The sequence below is a fragment of the Simochromis diagramma genome, unplaced genomic scaffold, assembly GCF_900408965.1.
Source record: "Simochromis diagramma unplaced genomic scaffold, fSimDia1.1 OVJJ01000463.1, whole genome shotgun sequence".
Classification (NCBI taxonomy): Eukaryota; Metazoa; Chordata; class Actinopteri; order Cichliformes; family Cichlidae; genus Simochromis; species Simochromis diagramma.
In genome coordinates, this window is record NW_024386941.1 from 1795889 (window position 1) to 1823664 (window position 27776).

Genomic DNA, 27776 nt, shown 5'->3' on the forward strand with positions numbered 1-27776 from the left:
AAGCTGTTGACCTTATCAGCAGTGTTTTCCATAATATTGCCATTGTCGATAAAGTATTGAGGATAACTTTGTTGTCCAGAATTTTTTTTTAATGATACCGTTTAAAACATCCCATATTCCCTTCATATTATGTTTATTGTTGTTCAATATTTTACTATAATACTCCTTTCTACATACACGTATACTATTGGTCAACTTATTTTTGTATTTTTTATATTTATCTTCAGCATCTATTGTTCTTTGTTTTAGGAATTCCCTATAGAGTGTATTTTTCTTTTTACATCCCAAAGAAAGACCTTTAAATGCGATATATAGCCTAAACGTTTTCGCTTATGACTAGTTTACCGTGTTATGACTGAGAACAGGGGGGAAGTCGCGCAAGAGAAATGTCGACCAAAACAAACTCAAGTAAGCCCAAAGACAGCGCAGAAGTTATAAAAAGCATCCACAAGCAGGCGTTTGAGTATATATCCAAGGCACTGAAGATCGACGAGGACGACACAGGTGAGAAGAAGGAGGCTGTGCAGTGGTACAAGAAAGGGATTTCTGAGCTTGAAAGGGGTATTGCAATAGAGCTCACTGGGCAAGCTGGAGAGCAGTATGACCGAGCAAAGAGACTTCAGGATAAAATGGTCACCAAACTCACCATGGCAAAAGACAAGCTTACCCTTTTAGAGACGACACTAGCCTCTAAAAGGAGAAATGACCCCCAAGGGACATCACATCATGCTCTTTCACAGCCAAAGTCAGTTCCTAAAAATCAACCCGCAGGTGTTTCCGCCACCATCAGACCCTCCACTTCTGTAAGACCTCCATTGGGAATAACTGATGCAAAGAAAACCGCTCGGGTGGGAAAAACTCAGAATGGAAGACCGGCAGCTGTGAAACAGCCCCCGAAGAGGGATATGAAAAAGAATGTGGACAGTAAACTGGCCAGCTTAATTATGAATGAAATTGTTTACAGTGGAGCTCTCACAGGCTGGGTCTCTGACCCATCGCTCTGAGCCTCTCTTTTGTATTTGTTTCATTTTTGATATGTTATTAGTTTTTGTGTCAGTTCCTATCTGTCTTTAGTTTGGGTTGTTATTGTTTATTGTTCCTTGGTTTTCTATGTTCTGGGGTTTTGGTATTTATCATCATGTATTTAGGTCTGTTAAGTTTGTGTTGCCATGCTTAGTTTTAGTGTTCCTGTTTTATTTTGACAGTGTCTTGTGTACCTTGTTCATTATAGTTAGCTTTCCTTTCTTGGTCCTGTCATTAGGGTTATGTCTGTCAGCTGTTCCCCCATGTGTCTCCACTTCCACTGATCACCTCATGTGTGTATTTAAGCCTTCTGTTTTCTGCTTATCATTGTCGGTTCGTCTGTTTATTTGACCTCAGTCACAGTCATGGTTTTCGTCTGTTATTCTACGGTAGTCTTAGTCATAGTCTTTGCCTGTTATTTTCCACCACAGTTATAGTTATAGTTTTTTGGTCTCAGTCCCTCTTAGTGTTTTTGTCAGTTTGCTTTGGTTTCCTGTGACCTTTAGACAAGATTTACGCTGCTGAAAAATCTTTTGGGAACGCACGGGAGTCCACTGAGCCAAAACGAACTGTCCTGTCTTGCAAAAGTGACTGTAGGATATTCAGGGAGCGATTTGACAGCATTAGCCAAAGATGCTGCACTTGGCCCAATAAGAGAGTTGGGACCAGAACAAGTCCGTATTATAACTGCTGCTGAGGTGCGCAACATTAAAATGAAAGACTTTGAGGATTCTCTGAAGCAAATCAAACCAACTGTTAGTCCAGCAACTCTTAATATGTACACCAAATAGAACAAAGATTTTGGTGGTCCTTCTTCAATAAATGCATTCATTGATTGATTGAATCTTTATTTTGAACATGTTGAAAAAGTACAACAAAATAGAATTAAAAGAGACAAAAGGAAAATGAGCAACCACAACTCCAAATAATGCTCATGTTCAAAAAGGAGCAGGAAGAAGCATAAGCTTATTTAATCCCACCCCTTCTCCACTATCTAGTATCAATAGACTACAGAAATACCTCCTTGCAATTACATTATATGTTATGTCTAATTTTTTTTTATATATATACACATATGTTTCTATCTATCCATACATACGTATATACACAGATACGGACATATACACATTTTCAATAACCCCATTAACACCTCAAGGATACACAACCTACAAATATACATATTATATATATATATATATATATATATATATACCCATACCAACATACCCGTGCACGCGCACACACATGAAAATATTGGACAAGAACACCCTATCAAATCTCTACCTTTTCCCTGTACCCTGTAAAAACCATATCCTTAAACCGCTTTTTAAACTGCGCCATGCTTGGACATTGCTTCATATCTTTACTTAGTCTGTTCCACAGCTTCACTCCACACACAGAGATGCAAAAACTTTTTAATGTTGTACGGTTACGAGGATGTTTTAAATTTAATTCCCCCCTCAAATTGTATCCCCGTTCCCTTTTAGAAAACATTTTTAGAATATTGTCAGGAAGCAGGTTATTTATTGCTTTATATATAATTTGTGCTGTGAGAAAATGAACCAGAGCTGTGATAGAATTTTTGATTTTAAGAATAGTGGATTTGTATGATCTCTGTAACCAGTTTTATGGATTATCCTTATGGCCCTTTTTTGTAATATAAAGATTGATGATAGCGAACATTTTTAAGTATTGCCCCAAACCTCTGCACAGTAATTCAAATACGGTGCAATCAGGGAACAATAGAGAATGTGGAGTGATTTGTGGTCCAGAATGTGTTTTACTTTACTCAAGATTGAGACACTTCTTGAAATTTTGTTATGTATATGATTTATATGAGACTTCCAGTTTAATTTATCATCTTTAATCACACCAAGAAACTTATGTTCAAGTACTCTTTCAATTTCCACACCATCTACATGAATCACATTAGAAAGGTATAATAATCATCCACAACTATTTTCAGTAGTGGAAGATAAAGGATTCAGAAAGTTTATTCATGCAGGTCCATATGACAGAGAATATGCATGTTCTTTTTGTTTTCATATTATAATTTATATTTAATTGTGTTGTGGTTTGCAGTGTTTTGTGTTGTTTTCACTTTAAATTTGTAAAAGGAAAAAGCTGAAAATTTAAATAGTTAAAAGTTGAAATGTGAATAGTTGATTTTAGTATTATATAATTTATTTTATGTGGAGTGAATAAATAAAAGTATATTTACGGTGGCCCCTAGAGATAAAGCACATACAAACTTCAAATCACGTACGAACTCGGAAGCATGTACAAACTCCAAAACACGTAAAAACACGTACAAACTCCGAAGCACATTAAAACTCAGAAGCACATAAAAACTCAAAACACATATAAAAGACAACAGAAGTGCTCCAGGATGCTGGGCGCAGTGTTGAGCTTTTGTTATCTTGTGGCTACACAAGCCAGCAAGTACCAACGACTGGATTTGGTGTGTGGTACTAACAGGTAAATGAACTTTTTTTTTAATTATTTGAATATATATGAGTGCCTGTGTATAAATACACAAACAATACACACATGCTTTCAATTGTGTAATTTAAGTGATCCTAGTAGCTCTGCTTTGGGAGCTACTAATTCAGTTCATGCTAGAAATGTGTTTTGGAGTTTGTACGTGTTTTGTCTCCAGGGGCCACCGCATATATTTATATATAAACATATATAAATAAAACCACTTTTTTAAACGTTAGTAATTCCTTTTGTGCATAATTTTACATTATTGTTAATAATAAATTAATTAAAGAAACAAAACAACCTGAAGAGCCGGTTTGGAGCCTATTTTTAGTGAGCCGAACCGAAAGAGCCGGATCTCTAAAAAGAGCCGGAAATCCCATCACTAATGGACACCCAGCTTCACAAATTGTTTCCTGTCACTTAAATAATTTTTCACCCATTGCAGTACAACCCCCCTGATCCCGTACCGTTCCAGTTTATTAATTAATATGTCATGATTGATTGTGTCGAATGCTTTCTTTATTTCCTATCTTATTCATAGCCTTTCCTTTTTTTTGTTTTCTTTAGGTCACGAGCAGTTGTCCAAGCATTTCACTACATATCGTACTGTGTATGACTGTGTACGTGACAAATAAAATTTGAATTTGAGATCCAGAAATACTCCAGCTGCATACTGTTTCTGATCTATAGCATTCATAATCTCCTCAATTGATTCGATTAATGCCAGAGATGTTGATCTTTTTGATCTGAATCCATATTGACTATCAGAGAGTAATTTATATTTATCTAAGAATTTGTCTAATCGTTTATTAAACAGGTTTTCTAGGATTTTGGAGAATTGTGGTAGTAAAGAAACAGGCCTGTAATTTGTGAAGTGGCGTCTTTCCCCGGTTTTATACAGCGGCACAACTTTAGCTATTTTCATTTTGTTTGGCACTTTTCCCGTCTGAAATGATAAGTTGCAAATATATGTTAGAGGTCCTACAATTCCTTCAATGACCTTCTTGACGATTTTCATGTCAATATCATTACAATCAGTAGATGTTTTATATTTACACATGTGTACAATGTCAATTATTTCTTTTTCCTCCACTGATGTAAGGAACATTGAGTTAGGGTTCCTATCAATCAGGTTTTCACTACAGTCTACTGATGGCAGTGACTCAGGAATTTGTTCTGCCAGTTTTGGTCCAATATTTACAAAATAATGATTAAAGCTGTTGACCTTATCAGCAGTGTTTTCCATAATATTGCCATTGTCGATAAAGTATTGAGGATAACTTTGTTGTCCAGAATTTTTTTTAATGATACCGTTTAAAACATCCCATATTCCCTTCATATTATGTTTATTGTTGTTCAATATTTTACTATAATACTCCTTTCTACATACACGTATACTATTGGTCAACTTATTTTTGTATTTTTTATATTTATCTTCAGCATCTATTGTTCTTTGTTTTAGGAATTCCCTATAGAGTGTATTTTTCTTTTTACATCCCAAAGAAAGACCTTTAAATGCGATATATAGCCTAAACGTTTTCGCTTATGACTAGTTTACCGTGTTATGACTGAGAACAGGGGGGAAGTCGCGCAAGAGAAATGTCGACCAAAACAAACTCAAGTAAGCCCAAAGACAGCGCAGAAGTTATAAAAAGCATCCACAAGCAGGCGTTTGAGTATATATCCAAGGCACTGAAGATCGACGAGGACGACACAGGTGAGAAGAAGGAGGCTGTGCAGTGGTACAAGAAAGGGATTTCTGAGCTTGAAAGGGGTATTGCAGTAGAGCTCACTGGGCAAGCTGGAGAGCAGTATGACCGAGCAAAGAGACTTCAGGATAAAATGGTCACCAAACTCACCATGGCAAAAGACAAGCTTACCCTTTTAGAGACGACACTAGCCTCTAAAAGGAGAAATGACCCCCAAGGGACATCATGTCATGCTCTTTCACAGCCAAAGTCAGTTCCTAAAAGTCAACCCGCAGGTGTTTCCACCACCATCAGACCCTCCAGTTCTGTACCTCCATTAAGACTAACTGATGCAAAGAAAACCACTCGGGTGGGGAAAACTCAGAATGGAAGACCGGCAGCTGTGAAACAGCCCCCGAAGAGGGATATGAAAAAGAATGTGGACAGTAAACTGGCCAGCTTAATTATGAATGAAATTATATACAGTGGAGCTCTCACAGGCTGGGTCTCTGACCCATCGCTCTGAGCCTCTCTTTTGTATTTGTTTCATTTTTGATATGTTATTAGTTTTTGTGTCAGTTCCTATCTGTCTTTAGTTTGGGTTGTTATTGTTTATTGTTCCTTGGTTTTCTATGTTTTGGGGTTTTGGTATTTATCATCATGTATTTAGGTCTGTTAAGTTTGTGTTGCCATGCTTAGTTTTAGTGTTCCTGTTTTATTTTGACAGTGTCTTGTGTACCTTGTTCATTATAGTTAGCTTTCCTTTCTTGGTCCTGTCATTAGGGTTATGTCTGTCAGCTGTTCCCCCATGTGTCTCCACTTCCACTGATCACCTCATGTGTGTATTTAAGCCTTCTGTTTTCTGCTTATCATTGTCGGTTTGTCTGTTTATTTGACCTCAGTCACAGTCATGGTTTTCGTCTGTTATTCTACGGTAGTCTTAGTCTTTGCCTGTTATTTTCCACCACAGTTATAGTTATAGTTTTTTGGTCTCAGTCCCTCTTAGTGTTTTTGTCAGTTTGCTTTGGTTTCCTGTGACCTTTAGACAAGATTTACGCTGCTGAAAAATCTTTTGGGAACGCACGGGAGTCCACTGAGCCAAAACGAACTGTCCTGTCTTGCAAAAGTGACTGTAGGATATTCAGGGAGCGATTTGACAGCATTAGCCAAAGATGCTGCACTTGGCCCAATAAGAGAGTTGGGACCAGAACAAGTCCGTATTATAACTGCTGCTGAGGTGCGCAACATTAAAATGAAAGGCTTTGAGGATTCTCTGAAGCAAATCAAACCAACTGTTAGTCCAGCAACTCTTTTTTTTTTTTTTTTCTCCATATATTTTTATTGAAATTTTTTATAGTACAATACAAACAAATTTTGAACACCCTCACATTCACACATCCATCCATACATCAAACCTGCCTACATCACATTCAAATGTAGAAATGAGCATAGTTCTCACAGTAATACAAAAATACAATGGGTTAGGATAGACAAGATTCTCCCCTCCTTTCCTTCTTCTTTTCCTTTTTGTTCATAAATGTCCTTCACCTCCACTCCCTAAAATAGTCATATATGGCTTCCACATATTCACAAAGTCCCATTGTTTGCCCTTGGCAATATATGTCAGTCTTTCCAGGCCTAGAGAGATTGCAATTTCCTTCTTCCAGAGTCCCATGGAGGGAGCATCCATACTCTTCCAACATAGCGCAATGGCTCTTCTGGCTTGAAGTAGTCCATAGTCCAGTAATTTAGTTTTTTTCCCCGATTGCTTAAATTCCCTTGGATATATTCCAAGTACACAGAGTTTTCCTATTAAAGGGATTTTTACCTTAAACACTTCAGACAGATATTTGATAACATCTTTCCAAAAGTCCTGGATTTTAGGACACTCCCATAGACAATGAAGAAGAGTTCCTTTTTCAACTAGACATTTAGTACAGATGTCTGGAATATCATTGGACATATGATGAAGCTTGACAGGTGTTATATAGGTTCTCATGAGCCATTTATATTGCAGTAGTTTAAAGCGTGTGTTTATTGTTTGTTTTTGTGTTTTTAAGCAAGCCTGGTTCCAGTCATTTTCATCTATGTCCCCTTGGATCTCCCTTCTCCAAGCATCCAGTTTATCTGCTGCTGAGTCTTTGGAGGAAAGCACCAGTAAATTATAATATATAGAGAGAAAACCTTTCCCTTTTGTATTCTTAACACATACCTCCTCTATTTTTGTCAATGGTGGAAGTTCAGCAATCCTTTGCAGTTTCGATGACAAATAGTTTTTCAATTGTAAATATTTAAAAAAAGTGCTTTGGGGGTATTAAATATTTTTTACACAACTGATCAAATGTGAGCAGCATGCCATCTGCATATAGGTCTTTAATTTTTTGAATGCCTTTATTTTTCCATATTTTAAATCCCCCATCACTTTTACCAGGCGTGAACTTTTCATTTCCCCAAATAGGGGTAAATTGCGAAAGCGATGGAGGATCGCCCACATATTTATGAGCTGCATGCCAAATTATAATTGTATTTTTCAAGAAAGGGTTCCTTGTATTTTTTTTTTAATATCTTAGTGTCTGAAGAATATAGAAAAGTGTGTAAGGGAAGATCTGGAACAGATTTTTGCTCGATGTCAACCCAGGCCGGAGGTGTTGTTGGGCAGAAATAATGGGTGGCTGATGTTAGTTGGGCAGCCATATAATACCATCTGAGGTTGGGGACTTGGAGACCTCCTCTTTCATAGGGCAAGTAAAGTAGTTGTAAGCGGAGCCTTGCCTTCTTATTATTCCAAATAAATTGGTTAAATAGTTTGTTTAAACTGTCAAAAAATGAAGTTGGTAGAGGCAACGGAAGTGTTTGGAAGTAATATAAAAATTTGGGTAAAATTGTCATTTTTAGGATATTTATCCGGCCTATCATAGATACAGGCAGGTTTGTCCAACGGTTTAGCATTTCCGTGACCTCTTCTACAAGGGGATCATAATTTATTGAGGTTATGTCCTTGAGGCTTGGAGTGATCCTAATGCCTAAATATTTAAAGCCTGTTGTAGTTGTCTTAAATGGGGTGGCCACCACAGGGCTTCTTCTTTCTTCCTCATTAAGAAACATTAATTCTGATTTAGAATTGTTAATTTTGTATCCTGAAAATTCTCCAAATGTTTTTATTAATGTTACTAAATTAGGGATACTATCTTTCAGATTAGTCAAAAAAAATATAATATCATCTGCAAATAAAGAAATTAGATGGTCTCTTCCTCCAATTCTTGTCCCTGATATTCCTGCATTTGCTCTCACAGCTATGGCCAGAGGTTCTATTGCTAACACAAAGAGAATTGGTGACAGAGGGCAGCCCTGCCTGGTTGATCGCTGTAGATTAAAGGGTTTTGATACGTTATTATTAGTTAAAACTTGTGCTGTTGGATGTGTATACAATAATCGGATCCATTTCAGGAATGTTTCACCTAGTCCATATCTGGGGAGCACTTGTAAGAGATAATTCCATTCTATTCTATCGAAGGCTTTGCACGCATCTAGTGATAGCAGCGCAGTGTCCTCCCTATTGTTTTTCTCATAAAGTACATTGAGGACACGTCTTATATTATGATAGCCTTGTCTCGTTTTAACAAAACCTTGTTGATCGTCTGTTATCAAATTAGGCACACATTTATCTAGTCTTCTAGAGAGTGCTTTACACAAAATCTTTGTATCACATCCCATAAGACTAATTCCCCTATAAGAGGAGCATTCAGTCGGAGGCTTATTTGGCTTCAATAAAAGGGTTATTGTAGCTAATCTCAGTGAGTCTGGGAGTATTCCGGACTTATATGACTCCTCATACATGTTAAGAAGTGGCAGTATTAGTTTATTTTTAAATGTTTTATAGAATTCCATTGGAAGTCCAGCAGGAACAGGCGTTTTACCGCTATTCAGGTCGTCTATGGCTTCTGACAGGTCTTTTATTGTTAAACGACTATCAAGGGCTGTTTTATCCTCTTCTGAGGGGGTTTGAAATTTTAACTGATCAAGAAATGCATCTTGTGTTTCTCTGTTTCCCGTATATTCAGATTGGTATAAAGATTGATAAAACTCTCTGAAATTGTCATTTATTTTTAAAGGGTCTGTTGTTATAATACCCGATTTGGACTTTATGTGGGTGATGGCCTTTTCTGCTTGCATCTTTTTTATCCTCCAGGCCAATAATTTTCCTGCCTTCTCTCCTTGGTCATAAAATAATTGTTTGGTCCACATTAAACTTTTTGCCACTTTCTCTGCTGTTAATTTATCATACCTGGCTCTTAGAATGGTCAGATTGTTTAGTTTAGTGGGATCATTGCTCTGGTAAAATTCTGTTTCATTAGATTTAATTTGCCTTTCTAACGATTTTAATTCTTGGTTATATTGCTTACTCTTGTTGCTACTGTAGCTTATAATTTCCCCTCTTATGTAAGCTTTAAATGCTTCCCACCTAATACTAGCTGTGGTTTCATCTTTATTTATTTGAAAATATTGATCAATGCAAGTTTCTATAAATTTGACAAATGATGGGTCCTTTAACAAAAATGTTTGCATCCTCCATCGCTTTACACCTTGATCAACTTCACCCAATCTAACTGATAGACATACTGCTGTGTGATCACTAATCACAATACTGTTATACCAACAGTTCTCAACACAAGGTAATAACTCTGTAGAGATAAGAAAGTAGTCTATCCGCAAATGACTTTGATACGAACTAGAATAACATGAAAATTCCCTGTTATTTGGATTCCTTGTTCTCCAGACCTCATTTAATCTCAAATCTTTCATATAGTTAAAAAGTATTTTTCTAGTCTGGGTATGAGTAGTGTCAGTTTGAGACGACCTATCCAGGTTAGGGTCCAGGGCGCAATCGAAGTCCCCTCCTATGATATAAAGGCCCTCCAAGGTTGATATTGTGAGAAATAGATTTTCATAGAAGGATGGGTTATCCTCGTTGGGGCCATAGATATTTATCAGATTTATTTCTAACATGGAGATACGGCCCTGCACAATTACATATCTCCCGTTTGGATCTGTAATCACCCTCATAGTTTGAAATGGGATTGACTTATGTATAAGAGTAATGACTCCTCTGGCATGCCTAGTAAAAGAAGAGAAATATACCTGACCCTGCCATCTTTTGGTTAATAAATGTATCTCTGATGCAGTAAGATGAGATTCCTGTAGGAAAATAATCCTAGAGTTAAAATGTTTTAGTCGGTTTAATACTTGTTTCAGTTTAGCTAACTTCCGTATCCCCCTAACGTTCCAGGTCGTAATGTTAACCTTCAAAATGTTCTCTTTAGTTGTCCTCTCCATAAAATATTGTCAGACTGTTCACTTAAATAAACAAAGTAAAGGAAAAATTGTAGAAGCAGGTTTGCACATACATTCACACACTCACACATACCAGATAAAGAACTTGTAAACAATTTCTGATTGAACATTTGCATTTCCTTGTTGGAAATGTCTCCCCCCTCCCTTGAACAAATTATTTGGAGGGCGTTAATCCACATCACTGAGGAGTAACTAGTCAACGCGACCTCTCCAAAACCCCATAAATCAGACAGTGTACACTAACCATATAATGATACTGATTTTTCCCCCATAATAAAGTAAAGTTTACCCTTGGTAGGACAAAACAAAACAAAAAAAAAAAGACTTAGGTGAGGTTCAGCTGTTAATATACAACCCAAAAAACGATTGCAATCAAACTTAGAACGAATATGCGCTTAAAAACGCCCAGTTATGGTAACATAAGTCCCACATAAATTCGAGCTCAAAATTTTATCCGTCTCTTATCAGTGACTCAATTACTGGTCGGTTGTGTTGAAGCAGAGGCAGTCTTATGGAGTGTCTTAATGGTTAACCTGTTGTTTAACCGACTCACTGGTGATGAGCATCCTCTGGTGTTTCCTTCGGCAGATTCTTGTAGAATTTTTCGGCTTCTTGAGGTGTTGAGAAGAGGTGGATCTTTCCACCGTACAGGATTCTGAGTCTGCATGGGTTGTGCTGGAATCCACAGAAGGCATTGATATCAATAAACAGCTTGACAACCGGGTGAAATCCCCGTCGGATCCGAACAGTCTCCGCAGACAGATCCTGTGCAAATGTGATCTTGACCCCATCATGTGTAATTTGTTGTCTTCTTGCTTCCCGATATACCAGTTCCTTCTCTTGGAATTTTAAGAAACTAACAAGCACCGCTCTGCTCTGGTTTGGTTTCCCGGAGACAAGCGTGCGATGCACTCGTTCCAGTGTGAATGACTTGTCGGGCGCTAGTCCCAGCCACTTGGGTAGCATGATGTTAATAAAGTCGAAGAGTGGTTGTTGCCCCTCTGCTCCCACTTTTATGCCAAAGATGCACAGGTTCTTTCGTCGTCCACGGTTTTCCAAATCATCTGTTTTGGCTTCAAGAAGTGCGATTCGTTTGATAGCCGAGTTCAGTGACGTTTCTGTTTTTTCAAGTGTGCTTTCAACTTCGGCAATGCGGGCTTCGGCCTCCTCGATATGGGCCCCCTGGTTCAATATGTCTTGCTTTACCTCCGAGACTTTTCCCTCCAGTGCAGTCACAGCGCTCGCCATCCCAGTCAGTCTTATATGGATGCTGTCCAACTTGGCTCCAAAATCCGACCGGAGTGATTTGAGTTCATCCAAAACTTCGGCTATGCTAGCCATGTTAGCATCTGTGTCGGACGTTGATGGTATAGCGCCTGTCTTGCGTCTTCGGGTAAAGATGTCACACTGTTTCACAGATGAAGCTTTTGACATGTCAGTGCCGTATATTCCAGACCACACTAACAGCATATGCAAGGGTTTGTTATAGAAAGTTTGTACACTGTCCTGAGAGCGACCCCGCTAAGCTGCCATCTTAATGCTTGGCCACGTGAGTCCAGCAACTCTTAATATGTACACCAAATAGAACAAAGATTTTGGTGGTCCTTCTTCAATAAATGCATTCATTGATTGATTGAATCTTTATTTTGAACATGTTGAAAAAGTACAACAAAATAGAATTAAAAGAGACAAATGAACAAAGCAAAACAAAAGGAAAATGAGCAACCACAACTCCAAATAATGCTCATGTTCAAAAAGGAGCAGGAAGAAGCATAAGCTTATTTAATCCCACCCCTTCTCCACTATCTAGTATCAATAGCTGGGTTTCATTTGACGTAGACGTGACGTCGACGTAAAGCGCGAAATTTGACTGGAGGGCGGAAGTGAAAAAGATCAGCGCAAAATCACAGACAGACAGTACGCAAAATGCCTTTGTCCTGTTGTGTTTACGGATGCTCCAGTAGGTCGACCCGAGAAACTGATAAACGGTATTTTAGGGTACCAAAAATAGCCCAACGAAGAGGAGAAAAATGGAAAATTCTAACCGAAAAACGTAGGAAAAAATGGATTTTAAATTTACGTTTACAGTCGGGAGGAGCAGAGTCTGCCAATGCCCGTGTCTGCAGCGACCACTTCGTCAGAGGTAATGTTATGTTTGCAAACGAACTTATTAGCATTATGTTGTCGTTAAATTCTCGTTTACTTAGTGCTTTTAAGTTAGTAGTCTAATATTGACTTGATTGGGACTATAGGCTGCCCAAGTGCTTTGGATGACGAAGAGTCGGAGGACTGGGCTCCGACGGTCAATCTCGGCTACGAACGAAAACCCAGATCGGAATCAGTTCTCAAACGAGATAAAAGAATGAAGCTTAAGGCAGAACAGCATCGATGTGCAGAGGCGATTTTGGATATGCAACAGACGGCTGAGAGCCCGGATTTGAGCCTAGTGACAGTGGAGAACCCCGAACTGCAGCTTCCAGCTGAGAATCCACAACCAGAAGACTTCAGTGTGAATGAGACATTCACTTATCCAGGTAAGATATTGTGCTGAGATGTAAAACAAACAAGAATCATGTCAAAGAGAAAAAGATGCCATTATCTGTAATGATTATGGTCCAAGTTACATATTACATGTTTGTGATTTTTTAATCACAGAGTAAATCCATACCATTTTATTCAGAAAAAAAGAAAAAGTGGCACTTATTACCGTCAGGCACACACCACAGGTTTTTGTACACTGCTGTGGTTCTTATATTGCCAGATTCCAGACAGTCTCCTTTCACAGATAAGTAAAGATATCCGTAATGTAAGGTTTCTGTGGTGAGAAACATATAAATATATTTTTTGTTTAGACGCAACATGTTTTTTTGATTAAAAAAAATAATTACATTAAATTAACATAGTGAATTAAACACATTACACCAGATTCTAATAGCCCACTAAAAAACTCCTACAGTGAAAATGAGTAAAAATTGAGGTTGCCTCTATTATGCTGATTATGCTCCCCCACTGTTATATTGCAGGCTGTGCGGATGCTGGATGCCAGACAGAGCTGACGATGGATGACATCGAGAAGATGGAGGATGTTTTGAGACAGAACACAGCAGAGCTGGTTGATCTTCGGAGCAAGGCTCTGGACACACAGTTCAGCCAGGAGGCTTTTGAAAAAAATGAAGACAAGACAAAGTTCTACACAGGGCTCCCCAACTTCTTAGTTTTAATTCAGATTTTTGAACTGTGCGAGCCCTATATCACCTCGGGACCTATGTCTTTGTTGTCCAAATTTGAACAATTCATACTAGTTTTGCTGAGGCTGAGACTAAATCTGCCCCTGAAAGATTTAGCTTTCAGGTTCAATATTTCTCTGTCCACGGTAGTCTTAGTCTTTGCCTGTATTTTCCACCACAGTTATAGTTATAGTTTTTTTGGTCTCAGTCCCTCTTAGGTGTTTTTGTAGTTTGCTTTGGTTTCCTGTGACCTTTAGACAAGATTTACGTCGCTGAAAAATCTTTTGGGAACGCACGGGAGTCCACTGAGCCAAACGAACTGTCCTGTCTTGCAAAAAGTGACTGTAGGATATTCAGGAGCGATTTGACACGCATTAGCCAAGATGCAGCACTTGGCCCAATAAGAGAGTTGGGACAGAACAGTCCGTATTATAACTGCTGCTGAGGTGCGCAACATTAAAGAAAGACTTTGAGGATCTCTGAAGCAAATCAAACCAACTGTTAGTCCAGCAACTTTTTTTTTTTTTTTTTCCAATATTTTTATTGAAATTTTTTTGTACAATCAAACAAATGTTGAACACCCTCACATTACACCATCCATCCATACATCAAACCTGCCACATCACATCAAATGTAGAATGAGCATGTTTTCACAGTAATACAAAAATACAATGGGTTAGAATGACAGATTCTCCCCTCCTTTCCTTCTTCTTTTCCTTTTGTTCATAAATGTCCTTCACCTCCACTCCCTAAATAGTCAATATGGCTTCCACATATTTCACAAAGTCCCATTGTTTGCCCTTGGCAATAATGTCATCATTTCCAGGCCTAGAGAGATTGCAATTTCCTTCTTCAGAGTCCCATGGAGGGAGCATCCCTACTGCTTCCAACATAGCGCAATGGCTCTTCTGGCTTGAAGTAGTCCATGTCCCAGTAATTTAGTTTTTTTCCCCGATTGCTTAAATTCCCTTGGATATATTCCAAGTACACAGAGTTTTCCTATTAAAGGGATTTTTACCTTAAACACTTCAGACAGATTTTGATAACATCTTTCCAAAGTCCTGGCTTTAGGACACTCCATAACAATGAGAAGAGTTCCTTTTTCAACTAGACATTTAGTCAGATGTCTGGAATATCATTGGACATGATGAAGCTTGCAGGTGTTTTAGGTTCTCATGAGCCATTTATTGCAGTAGTTTTACAGCGTGTGTTTTATGTTTGTTTTGTGTTTTAAGCAAGCCTGGTTCCAGTCTTTTCATCTATGTCCCTTGGATCTCCCTTTCTCCAAGCATCCAGTTTATCTGTGCTGCTGAGTCTTTGGAGGAAAGCACCAGTAAATTATAATATATAGAGAGAAAACCTTTCCCTTTGTATCTTAACACATACCTCCTCTATTTTTGTCAATGGTGGAAGTTCAGCACATCCTTTGCAGTTTTGATGACAAATAGTTTTTCAATTGTTAAATATTTAAAAACAATGCTTTGGGGGTATTAAATATTTTTTACACAACTGATCAATGTGAGCAGCATGCCATCTGCCTAGGTCTTTAATTTTTTGAATGCCTTTATTTTTCCATATTTTAAATCCCCATCCACTTTTACCAGGCGTGAACTTTTCATTTCCCCCAATAGGGGTAAATTGCAAAGCGATGGCGGATCGCCCACATATTATGAGCTGCCTGCCAAATTATATTGTATTTTTCAAGAAAGGGTTCCTTGTATTTTTTTTTACTTAGTGTCTGAAGAATATAGCAAGTGGTTGTAAGGGAAGATCTGGAAAGATTTTGCTCGATGTCACCCAGGCCGGATGTTGTTGGGCAGAAATAATGGGTGGCTGATGTAGTTGGCAGCCATATAATACCATCTGAGTTGGTGGGACTTGGGAGACCTCCTCTTTCATGGGCAAGTAAAGTATTTGTAAGCGGAGCCTTGCCTTCTTATTATTCCAAATAATTGGTTAAATAGTTTGTTTAAACTGTCAAAAATGAAGTTGGTAGAGGCAACGGAAGTGTTGGAAGTAATATAAAAATTTGGGTAAAATTGTCATTTTAGGATATTTATCCGGCCTATCATAGATACAGGCAGGTTTGTCCAACGGTTTAGCATTTCCGTGACCTCTTCTACAAGGGATCATAATTTATTGAGGTTATGTCCTTGAGGCTTGGAGTGATCCTAATGCCTAAATATTTAAAGCCTGTTGTAGTTTGTCTTAAATGGGGTGCACCACAGGGCTTCTTCTTTCTTCCTCATTAAGAAACATTAATTCTGATTTAAATTGTTAATTTTGTATCCTGAAATTCTCCCAATTTTTTTTATTAATGTTACTAATTAGGGATACTATCTTTCAGTTAGTCAAAAAAAAATAATATCATCTGCAAATAAAGAATTAGATGGTCTCTTCCTCCCAATTCTTGTCCCTGATATTCCTGCATTTGCTCTCACAGCTATGGCCAGAGGTTCTATTGCTAACACAAAGAGAATTGTGACAGAGGGGCCCTGCCCGGTTGATCGCTGTAAATTAAAGGGTTTTGATACGTATTATTAGTTAAAACTTGTGCTGTTGGATGTGTATACAATAATCGGATCCATTTCAGGAATGTTTCACCTAGTCCATATCTGGGGAGCACTTGTAAGAGATAATTCCATTCTATTCTATCGAAGGCTTTGCACGCATCTTAGTGATAGCAGCGCAGTTTCCTCCCTATTGTTTTTCTCATAAAGTACATTGAGGACACGTCTTATATTATTATAGCTTGTCTCGTTTAACAAAACCTTGTTGATCGTCTGTTATCACATAGGCACACATTTATCTAGTCTTCTAGAGGTGCTTTACACAAAATCTTCGTATCATCCCATAAGACTAATTCCCCTATAGAGGAGCATTCAGTCGAGGCTTATTTGGCTTCAATAAAAGGGTTATTGTAGCTAATCTCAGTGAGTCTGGGAGTATTCCGGACTTATTGACTCCTCATACATGTTAAGAAGTGGCAGTATTAATTTTTTTTAAATGTTTTATAGATTCCATTGGAAGTCCATCAGGACCAGGCGTTTTACCGCTATTCAGGTCGTCTATGGCTTCTGACAGGTCTTTTATTGTTAAGGACTATCAAGGGCTGTTTTATCCTCTTCTGAGGGGTTTGAAATTTTAACTGATCAAGAAATGCATCTTGTGTTTCTCTGTTTCCCGTATATTCAGATGGTATAAAGATTGATAAAACTCTCTGAAATTTTCATTATTTTTAAGGGTCTGTTGTTATACTACCGATTTGGACTTTATGTGGTGTGATGGCCTTTTCTGCTTGCATCTTTTTATCCTCCAGGCCATAATTTTCCTGCCTTCTCGCCTTGGTCATAAAATAATTGTTTGGTCCACATTAAACTTTTGCCACTTTCTCTGCTGTTAATTTATCATACCTGGCTCTTAGAATAGTCGATTGTTAGTTTAGTGGGATCATTGCTCTGGTAAATTCTGTTTCATTGATTTAATTTGCCTTTCTATGATTTTAATTCTTGGTTATATTGCTTACTCTGTTGCTACTCTGTGCTGTGCTTATAATTTCCCTCTTATGTAAGCTTTTAATGCTTCCCACCTAATACTAGCTGTGGTTTCCTCTTATTTATTGAAATATTGTCAATGCAAGTTTCTATAAATTTGACAAATGTGGGTCCTTTACACAAAAATGTTTGCATCCTCCATCGCTTTCACCTTGATCAACTTCGCCCAACCTAACTGATAGACATACTGCTGCGTGATCACTAATCACAACTACTGGTATTACCAACAGTTCTCAACACAAGGTAATAACTCTGTAGAGATAGAAGTAGTCTTCCGCGAATGACTTTGATACGAACTAGAGTAACATGAAAATTCCCTGTTATTTGGATTCCTTGTTCTCCAGACCTCATTTAATCTCAAATCTTTCATATAGTTAAAAGTATTTTTTTAGTCTGGGTATGAGTAGTGTCAGTTTGAGACGACCTATCCAGGTTAGGGTCCAGGGCGCAATTGAAGTCCCCCCTCTATGATATAAAGGCCCTCCAGGTTGTATTGTGAGAAATAGATTTTTCATAGAAGGATGGGTTATCCTCGTTGGGGCCATAGATATTTATCAGGTTTATTTCTAACAGGAGATCGGCCCTGCCACAATACATATCTCCCGTTTGGATCTTTAATCACCCTCATAGTTTGAATGGGATTGACTTATGTATAAGAGTAATGACTCCTCTGGCATGCCAGTAAAAGAAGGAATATACCTGACCCTGCCATCTTTTGGTTAATAAATGTATCTCTGATGCAGTAAGATGAGATTCCTGTAGGAAAATAATCCTAGAGTTAAAATGTTTTAGTCGGTTTAATACTTGTTTCATTTAGCTAACTTCCGTTACCCCCTAACGTTCCAGGTCGTAATGTTAACCTTCAAATGTTCTCTTTAGTTGTCCTCTCCATAAATATTGTCAGACTGTTCACTTAATAAAACAAAAGTAAAGGAAAAATTGAGAAGAGCAGTTTGCACACTACATTCACACACATCACACCTACCAGATAAAGAACTTGTAAAACAATTTCTGATTGAACATTTGCATTTCCTTGTTGGAAATGTCTCCCCCCTCCCTTGAAACATTATGTGGAGGGCGTTAATCCACATCACTGAGGAGTAACTAGTCAACGCGACCTCTCCAAAACCCCATAAATCAGACAGTGTACACTAACCATATAATGATACTGATTTTTCCCCCATAATAAGTAAAGTTTACCCTTGGTAGGCAAAACAAAACAAAAAAAAAAGACTTAGGTGAGGTTCAGCTGTTAATATACAACCCAAAAAACGATTGCAATCAAACTTAGAACGAATAGCTCTAAACGCCCAGTTATGGAACATAAGTCCCACATATTCGGCTCAAAATTTTATCTGTCTCTTATCAGTGATCAATTACTGGTCGGTTATGTTGAAGCAGAGGCAGTCTTATGGAGTGTCTTAATGGTTAACCTGTTGTTTTAACCAACTCATGGTGATGAGCATCCTCTGCTGTTTCCTTCGGCAGATTCTTGTAGAATTTTCGGCTTCTTGAGGTGTTGAGAGAGGTGGTCTTCCCACCGTACAGGATTCTGAGTCTGCATGGGTTGTGCTGGAATCCACGGAAGGCATTGATATCAATAAAACAGTTTGACAACCCGGTGAAATCCCGTCGGATCCGAACCGTCTCCGCAGACAGATCCTGTGCAAAATGTGATCTTGGCCCCATCATGGTTAATTTGTTGTTTCTTGCTTCCCGATTACCAGTTCCTTCTCTTGGAATTTTACGCGAAATTGAAAGCCTCAACCCGCAGGTGTTTCCACCACCATCAGACCCTCCAGTTCTGTACCTCCATTAAGACTAACTGATGCAAAGAAAACCACTCGGGTGGGAAAAACTCAGAATGGAAGACCGGCAGCTGTGAAACAGCCCCCGAAGAGGGATATGAAAAAGAATGTGGACAGTAAACTGGCCAGCTTAATTATGAATGAAATTGTAAACAGTGGAGCTCTCACAGGCTGGGTCTCTGACCCATCGCTCTGAGCCTCTCTTTTGTATTTGTTTCATTTTTGATATGTTATTAGTTTTTGTGTCAGTTCCTATCTGTCTTTAGTTTGGGTTGTTATTGTTTATTGTTCCTTGGTTTTCTATGTTTTGGGGTTTTGGTATTTATCATCATGTATTTAGGTCTGTTAAGTTTGTGTTGCCATGCTTAGTTTTAGTGTTCCTGTTTTATTTTGACAGTGTCTTGTGTACCTTGTTCATTATAGTTAGCTTTCCTTTCTTGGTCCTGTCATTAGGGTTATGTCTGTCAGCTGTTCCCCCATGTGTCTCCACTTCCACTGATCACCTCATGTGTGTATTTAAGCCTTCTGTTTTCTGCTTATCATTGTCGGTTTGTCTGTTTATTTGACCTCAGTCACAGTCATGGTTTTCGTCTGTTATTCTTTTTAATGATACCGTTTAAAACATCCCATATTCCCTTCATATTATGTTTATTGTTGTTCAATATTTTACTATAATACTCCTTTCTACATACACGTATACTATTGGTCAACTTATTTTTGTATTTTTTATATTTATTTTCAGCATCTATTGTTCTTTGTTTTAGGAATTCCCTATAGAGTGTATTTTTCTTTTTACATGCATTTTGTAAACCCTTAGTGATCCATGGTCTATCTGAATATTTGTGCTTTCTGTTGTATTTTATTGTTGGACAGTTTTTATCGTACAACTCCATGAATATTCTTAAAAATATACCATATGCAATATCAATATCAGCTTCTTTGTACACATTGTCCCAGTCCTGATTTAATAGATCGTTCTTAAATGCATTCATAGTTTCTTCTGTCCTTACACGTCTGTATCTCAGTTGTTCTTTATGCTGATTTTTCTTATAATTAGTGTCATAAACTGCAAAAACTGGTAGGTGATCACTGATGTCATTAATTAATATTCCGCTCACAATGTTGTTTTCCATATTGTTAGTGAAAATATTGTCAAGTAAGGTGGCACAATGTGGTGTAATTCTGCTACGCCTGGTTATTTTAGGATGTAAACTCAAACTGTACATAGTGTTTAGGAATTCGTCGGTCATTTTATGCTTTTTCGGATTCAACGGGTCAATATTAAAATCACCACAGATGAACATAACTTTTTGATTTGTTTTAGAGAATATTTCCTCTATGAAGTCATTAAATACTTGAATACTAGAGCCAGGTGTTCTATATATACAGCTAATTATTACATTTTTCTCTTTTTCCTTATAAATTTCAATTGTTATACATTCTAGTAAATTATCAATTACAGTTGTCATACTTTCTACCACCTTGTAGTTTAGGTTTTTATCCACATACATAGCTACTCCCCCTCCACTCTTGTTCCTTCTATTTACAAAATTCACTTCATATCCCTCCAGTCCAAAGTCCATTCCTTTCTCCGCATTGATCCATGTTTCAGAAATGGCAATAATTGTATTGAGTTCCTGTTTCTCTTTATTCTTTATCCTACTTTATTCTAGTTGCTTCCGTACGTTTTTTGGCACTTAACTAGTCCCACAATTTTCAGCCGATTTTCACCGTTCAAATTTGTAACTATTCTGCTATTTCTGCTAATTTACGCTATGACTTTTGGTATTTTTTGCTATTATACTTTTTAAAATATTCCACTTTTTTCCTTTAATTTGTCCCATTGAAATGAATGGGAAACTTCAGCAATTCTGCTAAAATTTGCTTGTTTTTGAAACTTAACTACTTCCTCATATTTTCACCTAGAACCATTCAAACTTTAAAATGTTCTCAAATTATTGGGCTATTCAGGTATAAATCAGCTTTTTCAAATCTTTTACCATTTTACTTTTATGCCTCTTAAAGTTTTGAGTTGCAAAATTGTGATTTTTCACAAAATACATGTGTTGTTACAGTGGGGCCACCCTGTTTTCCACCCTGATTTACGAATAAATTCTTTACAAATCCTACCATGTGAATTCATGGATTTTTTTTTCACATTCTGTCTCTCACAGTTGAAGTGTACCTCTGGTGCAAATTACTGACCTCTGTCATCATTTTAAGTGGGGGAACTTGCACAATCGGTGGCTGATCCACACAGGTATGCACACGGGTGTTCACTGCTCGTAGACTTAAATTACACCTTTCTTGGCTGCTACTTCGAAGCACATTGTGCGCTGTCTGTCCTGCGTGCTGTACAACAACGTCGAATATTTAGTATTTACTGCTGTTTACACTTAGCTAGATTAATGCAATGGTGTTGTGTTTAGTATGGTTACAATGGTGACTGTGTGGGGACGGTTGGTTATAAAGCACCTGAGGTTATGATTGGTAGTCTATTTAATGAAGCAATAGACATGTGGTCCCTGGGGCTGGTAGCTGTGGAGCTTGCTACAGGGTTTCCTTTCTACCCTGGGAGAAATGATTATGATGTTTTGAAATTCATCATACAGACCCAGGGACAGCCACCAGATCATGCTTTAGACTCTGGCTTATACACTGATAACTATTTCATAAAAGACAACTACAACGGACAACGCTGGACATTTAAGACCGAAAGACAATTTCAAGATGAGACAGGTTGTCAGTCCAAGGACACTCGATGCATAAGACTTAAGTGCCTCGATGACCTTGAACAACTACTGAAGATAAGGGGGTGTTGGGAAAAAATCCAAAATGTATTTGTCAGCCTAATCAAAGAGATGTTGGCATTGGATCCAAACCAGCGCATAACACCCTCGGAGGTTTTCCACCACCCCTTTTTCAATCCTGGCCTCTCTAAGAGTTCTCCCTGCACTGACATGAGTAGCACAGGGGGACAAAACCTTGTGGTCTCTCAGCAGCCTTCTAGTTGTAAAAGAGAAGAATCACAGAAAATCAGCTGCAGTTCCCAATACTCAGAAGAATTTTCTCAACAAGAATACGTCAACGCATCAGCCAACACATCCTCCTCTATAGATGATCTTGAAATATCTAAAGCAGGGGTGTCAAACTCAAATACACAGTGGGCCAAAATTCAAAACTGGAACAAGGTTGTGGGCTAACATTAATATTTATTGAAAAAAAAATCTTCCTCCAGATTTAAGAATGAATCTTTTCTTATGGACTCAAACAAGTTTTGCTGAAAAACTGAATATGGAACAAGCAAAGCTTAATACTAAACAATGTATATATTAGCTGTATAATACCAGGCCAGCTCTAATAATAATTTGGTATGGCTTCGCGGGCCAAATGTAATTAGGCTGCGGGCCAAATTTGGCCCACGGGCCAGAGTTTGACACCTATGATCTAAAGGGACCCTTTTGGGAGGTCACTACGAGGTCGAGGGTTTCCTTGGAGAAGGGCGCTTTGGTATTGTAACCAAATGTCGCAATACAAAAACCAACGAATTTGTTGCTATTAAAGTCAACGAGAGAAACCCTGAAATTCTGCAACAGGCAAAAATGGAAATTCTCATCCTGGAGCAGCTGCGAGGCTTGGATGCAGATAGATGCAACATTGTTAAATGGAACGACTTTTTCATCGACGGTGACCGCATCTGTTGTGCCAGACTGGTATCTTTGCAAGATGGCAGCTGTCGAGCTAGCGCTTGAGGAGAGAGTCTCCCTTCTCTATTTACTGTGGAGAGCAGAGCAGCGGCGTAAAAGACGTCCTCGCCGTACCTGGGTCCATCAGGTCCTCGAGACGCGTGAGCAGTTTGGTGAGTTTCACCATTTGCTACAGGAGCTGCGCCTGGATGACGGCAGATTCCGGCGATATCATCGTCTGTCACTCGGCCAGTTTGAGGACCTGCTTTCCCGCGTCGGTCCCAGAATTGCCCGCCTAGACACCAATTACAGGCGCTCAATCCCACCAGCAGAGCGCCTGTCCATCTGCCTGAGGTTAGTAAAAGTGTTTAATACGGTAGTCCTTTATTGATACCTGCGCTAATATATGCTAAACCATCCATTTATAGAATAGAATAGAATAGAATTCAACTTTATTGTCATTGCACATGCACAGGTACAGGGCAACGAAATGCAGTTTGCATCCATCCAGAAGTGCTTTAGTGATATAGATATATTACAATATATATTAGCAATAATATAGATATGTGAGTATATTACAGAAATGGGTCTATTATGGTATGTTATAATGTACACGGTATGAAGTATGTTGTGAATATTCTATAACTATAAGTATGTACAGGCTCTAGTGAGTACAAGCTATGTACAGGATATGAACAGGATATAAATATGAAAAACTATACAGAATATGAAATAAATAACTTTACAGAATCTGAGATATACAGCTATACAGAAATGGGAACTATGCAAGTTGTAAACAGTTGTAGGATTAAAGATTATCGAATGTACAGAATGATTATTTACACAGAGCTATACAGTAGTGCAGTTAAGATAAGTGAGGGTGTAGATAGTTTCTACAGAGGCTATATAAAGTGCTAGTGGTTGTGAGTGGTGGTTCAGTCCATGTTATTATTGTGTGTTTGAGGGTACAGTTGTCCATTGTGGGTGTGTGTATGTTCAGTCCATGAGTTTAACGTGGGTCAGATGTCAGGAGGCAGAGTTCAGGAGTCTGACAGTATACACTGCTAACATGGATGTGCTATGCTAACAGTGAATGCTCTCGGTGTTTACCGATAGCAAACTGGTACGAGACGACTTCATAATATTTGTAGTGATACTCAGACGGTCTCATCAAGTCCCGATTTAATTCGATTTATGCTGTTATCAGTGTTTGAATGATAGCATGGCTGTGGTGTCATAGGTATGCTCTCGGTGTTTGCTGATATCAAACTTGACCAATGTGGGTTAATCTTTGTAGTGATACTCACTCCTTTTTTCATTTAGACCTGGTTTAATTCTGGGATAGTTGAATATTTGTTTATAATCACGGCAGATTGTTCTAGATTATATCAAATATATATCATGTAATTATCCTTATAATTACAAAATGTTTTATGTAAGAGTTATGTTTTGTAATTTTGTAATTTCTATCATGTATTTTGTAACTGCAGTACACATAATACTCATTTTAAACACTGTTGTCCAGGTTCCTTGCCACCGGGGACTCCTTCAGGACCATCGCGTTCAGTTTTCGAGTCGGTGTGTCCACGGTGAGCCAGATCATCCCCCAGGTAGCGACGGCCATCTGGGACTGTCTAGTGGACGATTTCATGGCTGTGCCTTCAACTGAAGACTGGCGGTCCATCGCAGAGGGATTCCAGGAGCGCTGGAACTTCCCTCTCTGCTGTGGAGCTCTGGATGGGAAGCACGTCCAGACAAAGGCACCCCCCAACTCAGGATCCATGTTCCACAACTACAAGGGAACTTTTTCCATTGTTCTCCTTGCGGTTGTGGATGCAGAGCATCGCTTCCGCGTCATTGATGTTGGGGGGTACGGGAGGACCAGCGACGGTGGTATTCTGGCCAACTCCACCTTTGGTCAGGCTCTTCGGGCTGGGACTCTCCATCTGCCTCCTGACCAGCCTCTACCTGGTGGAGAACACCGTGGAGCCCAGCCCCATGTCTTTGTGGCTGATGAAGCGTTCCCGCTGCGGCGTGAGCTCATGAGACCTTTCCCTGGACGCCTCCTCCCTTTAGAGAAGAGGGTCTTTAAGAGCTACCCACAAACCTCTAAAGAGTGTTCCTGTCTTTTTAACATTTTCTTAATAAATGGAGCTCTACTCCAAAATAAACTAACCTCTTTTTACTCTGCAACTTGTCTTCACTATGTTCCTATATACAGTGTGGTGCAAAAGTTTGGGCAACCTTATTAATAGTCATTATATTCCTGTATGAATCGCTGTTACAGTAAAAAATGTCACTTACATATATCATATAGGAGACACACACATTGATATACACTACATATTTATGTTATTTCTCTTTTTTTGTGTTGCCAATTTATGCACCTGCTTCATTTAGTTTAAACAGTTATTGCACACTTTCTGTAAATCCAGTGAACTGCATTTCACTTCTCAAATATCACTGTGTGTCTCCTATATGATGTATTTAACTGACAATTTTTATTGTGACAACCAACGATTTGTACAGGAAAATAATTACTTTTCACAATGTTGCCCAAACTTATGCATCCCACTGTATTAGTATGTTTTGTTATTAGTGTAATATGAAATAAATTCTACTTTTGTCAAGTCGGATGCCAATATTTGCTGTGTAGTAGAACAAAGACATTTGTCATTATAAATGTTTATTTGATAAAATATATAAATTCAGTAACAAAAGGACCTAAATAACATAAATATATGAAATCTAACTATTTACAGACAGACAGGAATAAAAAGGACCCAGCTTGGAGTGGAAGAGCCTCAGGGAGAAGGAGGAGAAACATAAGAACATTGTTTCTGCCCTGGAGAGCTGCTGCCTCATCAGAAAACTACTGATCATTAGGGTCCAATGTTTCCAAATTTAGCACAGCTGTGCTATTTTCAAAAACTGATTTAGAAATTTGGAATTTCACGAATTCTCGTGTCTGAGGCGGCATGCTCTCCAGAGCAGGAACAAGGCTGAGGAGAAAATATTCTGTTGCAGACGGGCGTGGCCTCTTTAGGCACTCCAGGATAGCCAGCTCCACCGCCGATGGACCGTCCTGGGACCCTTCCCTCGCCCGCCTTCGAGCTGTCCTCCTCTGTGGGCCTGTAAAACACAGAACAAAACACCACAAAGAAATGAGAAGGCTGCTACTAGATTTTCATTTTCAAAATTGAAGAAAACCAGGATATGAACAGATTGGTTGTAGATATTTAGTAAAGGTGATCACAAGGGGATTCAAGCAAGTAAAAAGCTATCAGTGCTTGATGTTCATACCTGTGGGTGCAGCAGTAGGAGTGGAGGGACCAGGGACTGGGGAGTCAGGAGAAGCAACAGGGGAGGACTCTGCTGCATGATTATTTGACTCTATCAAGACAATATTAAATGTTAACAGGTCGAAGACAATAGTCATAGAGAATATTATATTATTATATACTTATTATTATATACAGTGGTCTCTCGTTTATTGCAGCACATGAACAGTAGTCACAGTTCTCACAAGTTGATTCTCAAAGTGCAAACCAAGTCAATTTTAAAACGTAAAAGTATGCCGCGCTTTTTCTCCGTCTGCGGCGCCACTTTTGTGCGCCTTGTTTGCTCCCGGTGCAGGTGCCTATTTCCGAATGAGGGTCATAGTTATGAGTGTTTTTGTGCTGTTTTTTTCTATTTGAAGTGATGGTTATCAAAACCAAACATGATAAGTTTCTTCCTTTTAGAAGGGAGTTTTTCCTTCCCACTGTCGCTCATTGCTTGCTCATAGGGAATCACTTGATTGTTGAGGTGGCCAAAACTCTAGGGGAACTAGCAATTCTTGTGAAAAGGGAAAAAAAGCCTAAAAACATAAAAACAACTGATGAATATGTTCTTGAACTAAGGCACAATTTTGCTTAAAATCCATTAAGTAATCTCTGTGTCAAGTTCTTACCAATATTCAAAGCGGAGCAGCGGACAACTTACCATCACATCAGTCCTTCAATCAGACCTAATTTGATACAAATTGGAAATAAACTGGATGTTTATTAAATAAACCAGCTTTAAGCATCATCTAATTGTTGTTTGTAACTCTTTTTAAATATAGTGCTAACCTTTAGCCTCCTAGTAGACATACATGTTTTATAAATGGGAAAATCCTCTTTTCTTTAGAAAAGTTAAGCTCTGACCTTGAAGTCAAGGTCCCTGAGATTTAAACCTTACAGAGATTTTTAGTAAATGCAACCATGGTATTAATTTAAAAATTCTACATTGTCTCGTTCTTGAGTTATTGCATTCACAAACTTGGGTCTCCACAGCGCCCCGCCATATACCAGACTCAAAAGATTATGAGGTAGGTGTTTTGTTTTTGTTTGTTTTTTTTAAGTTTTTTCATAAAGATTACAACATAAAAATAACACAATTGGGAATATTATTGTCATTTTTGAAAACACTATTTTGATGTTATCTAATGCAGTGCAAAAAATAAATAACTAAATTGATAACTGGCACTGAGTCTTCTGTGTGCACACATTCTGCATCAACACACAGGGAGACACTGAGACTTCAGAAATGTTTCACTGTGTTTGTCTATACAGCCACAACTTTCAGATTTTTCACAAACAAGCAGCACGGATTTTGTCCTCATCATTTCAGCTAGAAGTACTTTATAAGGGGGTCTTTCAAGTGAACATTGAACAGGTACAGGTGCTTGAAATCCTTGAAAATGCTCGTTCAGGAGTTAGGCCTTTTTCATACAATCCCCCCATTTTCAAAGGCTCAAATTGGATTGAACAAGCAAGTTTTTTTGTTAATAATTGACCGTTTGGAGTGTAGAACTCATAGATATCAAATGTTGTTTCCTCCCTTGCGAGGCCTTTACTGTATCTGCCTTCAGTTCTGGTTGCTTTGCACTGTGAAGCTATTTGAAAGTATTTGTCAAAGAACAATGAGCACT

At 38.4% G+C, this 27776-nt stretch overlaps 2 protein-coding genes across 3 annotated transcripts; both read left to right on the forward strand.

Annotated features, from left to right (window-relative positions):
• Positions 1-246: 246 nt before the first annotated feature.
• LOC120737177 (spastin-like) lies at positions 247-20949 on the forward strand. 2 transcript variants are annotated; one of them, XM_040037736.1, is made up of 2 exons: positions 247-771; positions 19103-20949. In XM_040037736.1, exons 1-2 carry the CDS (start codon positions 387-389, stop codon positions 19330-19332), a joined length of 615 nt encoding a protein of 204 aa, XP_039893670.1. In that variant the 5' UTR covers positions 247-386; the 3' UTR covers positions 19333-20949. The 2 variants fall into 2 exon arrangements, with proteins under 2 accessions (XP_039893670.1, XP_039893669.1); XM_040037735.1 differs by lacking the exon at positions 247-771 and adding an exon at positions 4967-5491.
• A 1580-nt stretch (positions 20950-22529) lies between these two features.
• On the forward strand, positions 22530-25155 carry LOC120737173. The gene is made up of 2 exons (XM_040037726.1): positions 22530-23176; positions 24348-25155. The coding sequence occupies exons 1-2, from the start codon at positions 22776-22778 to the stop codon at positions 25072-25074; spliced, it is 1128 nt and encodes a 375-aa protein (XP_039893660.1). The 5' UTR covers positions 22530-22775; the 3' UTR covers positions 25075-25155.
• Positions 25156-27776: the final 2621 nt, after the last annotated feature.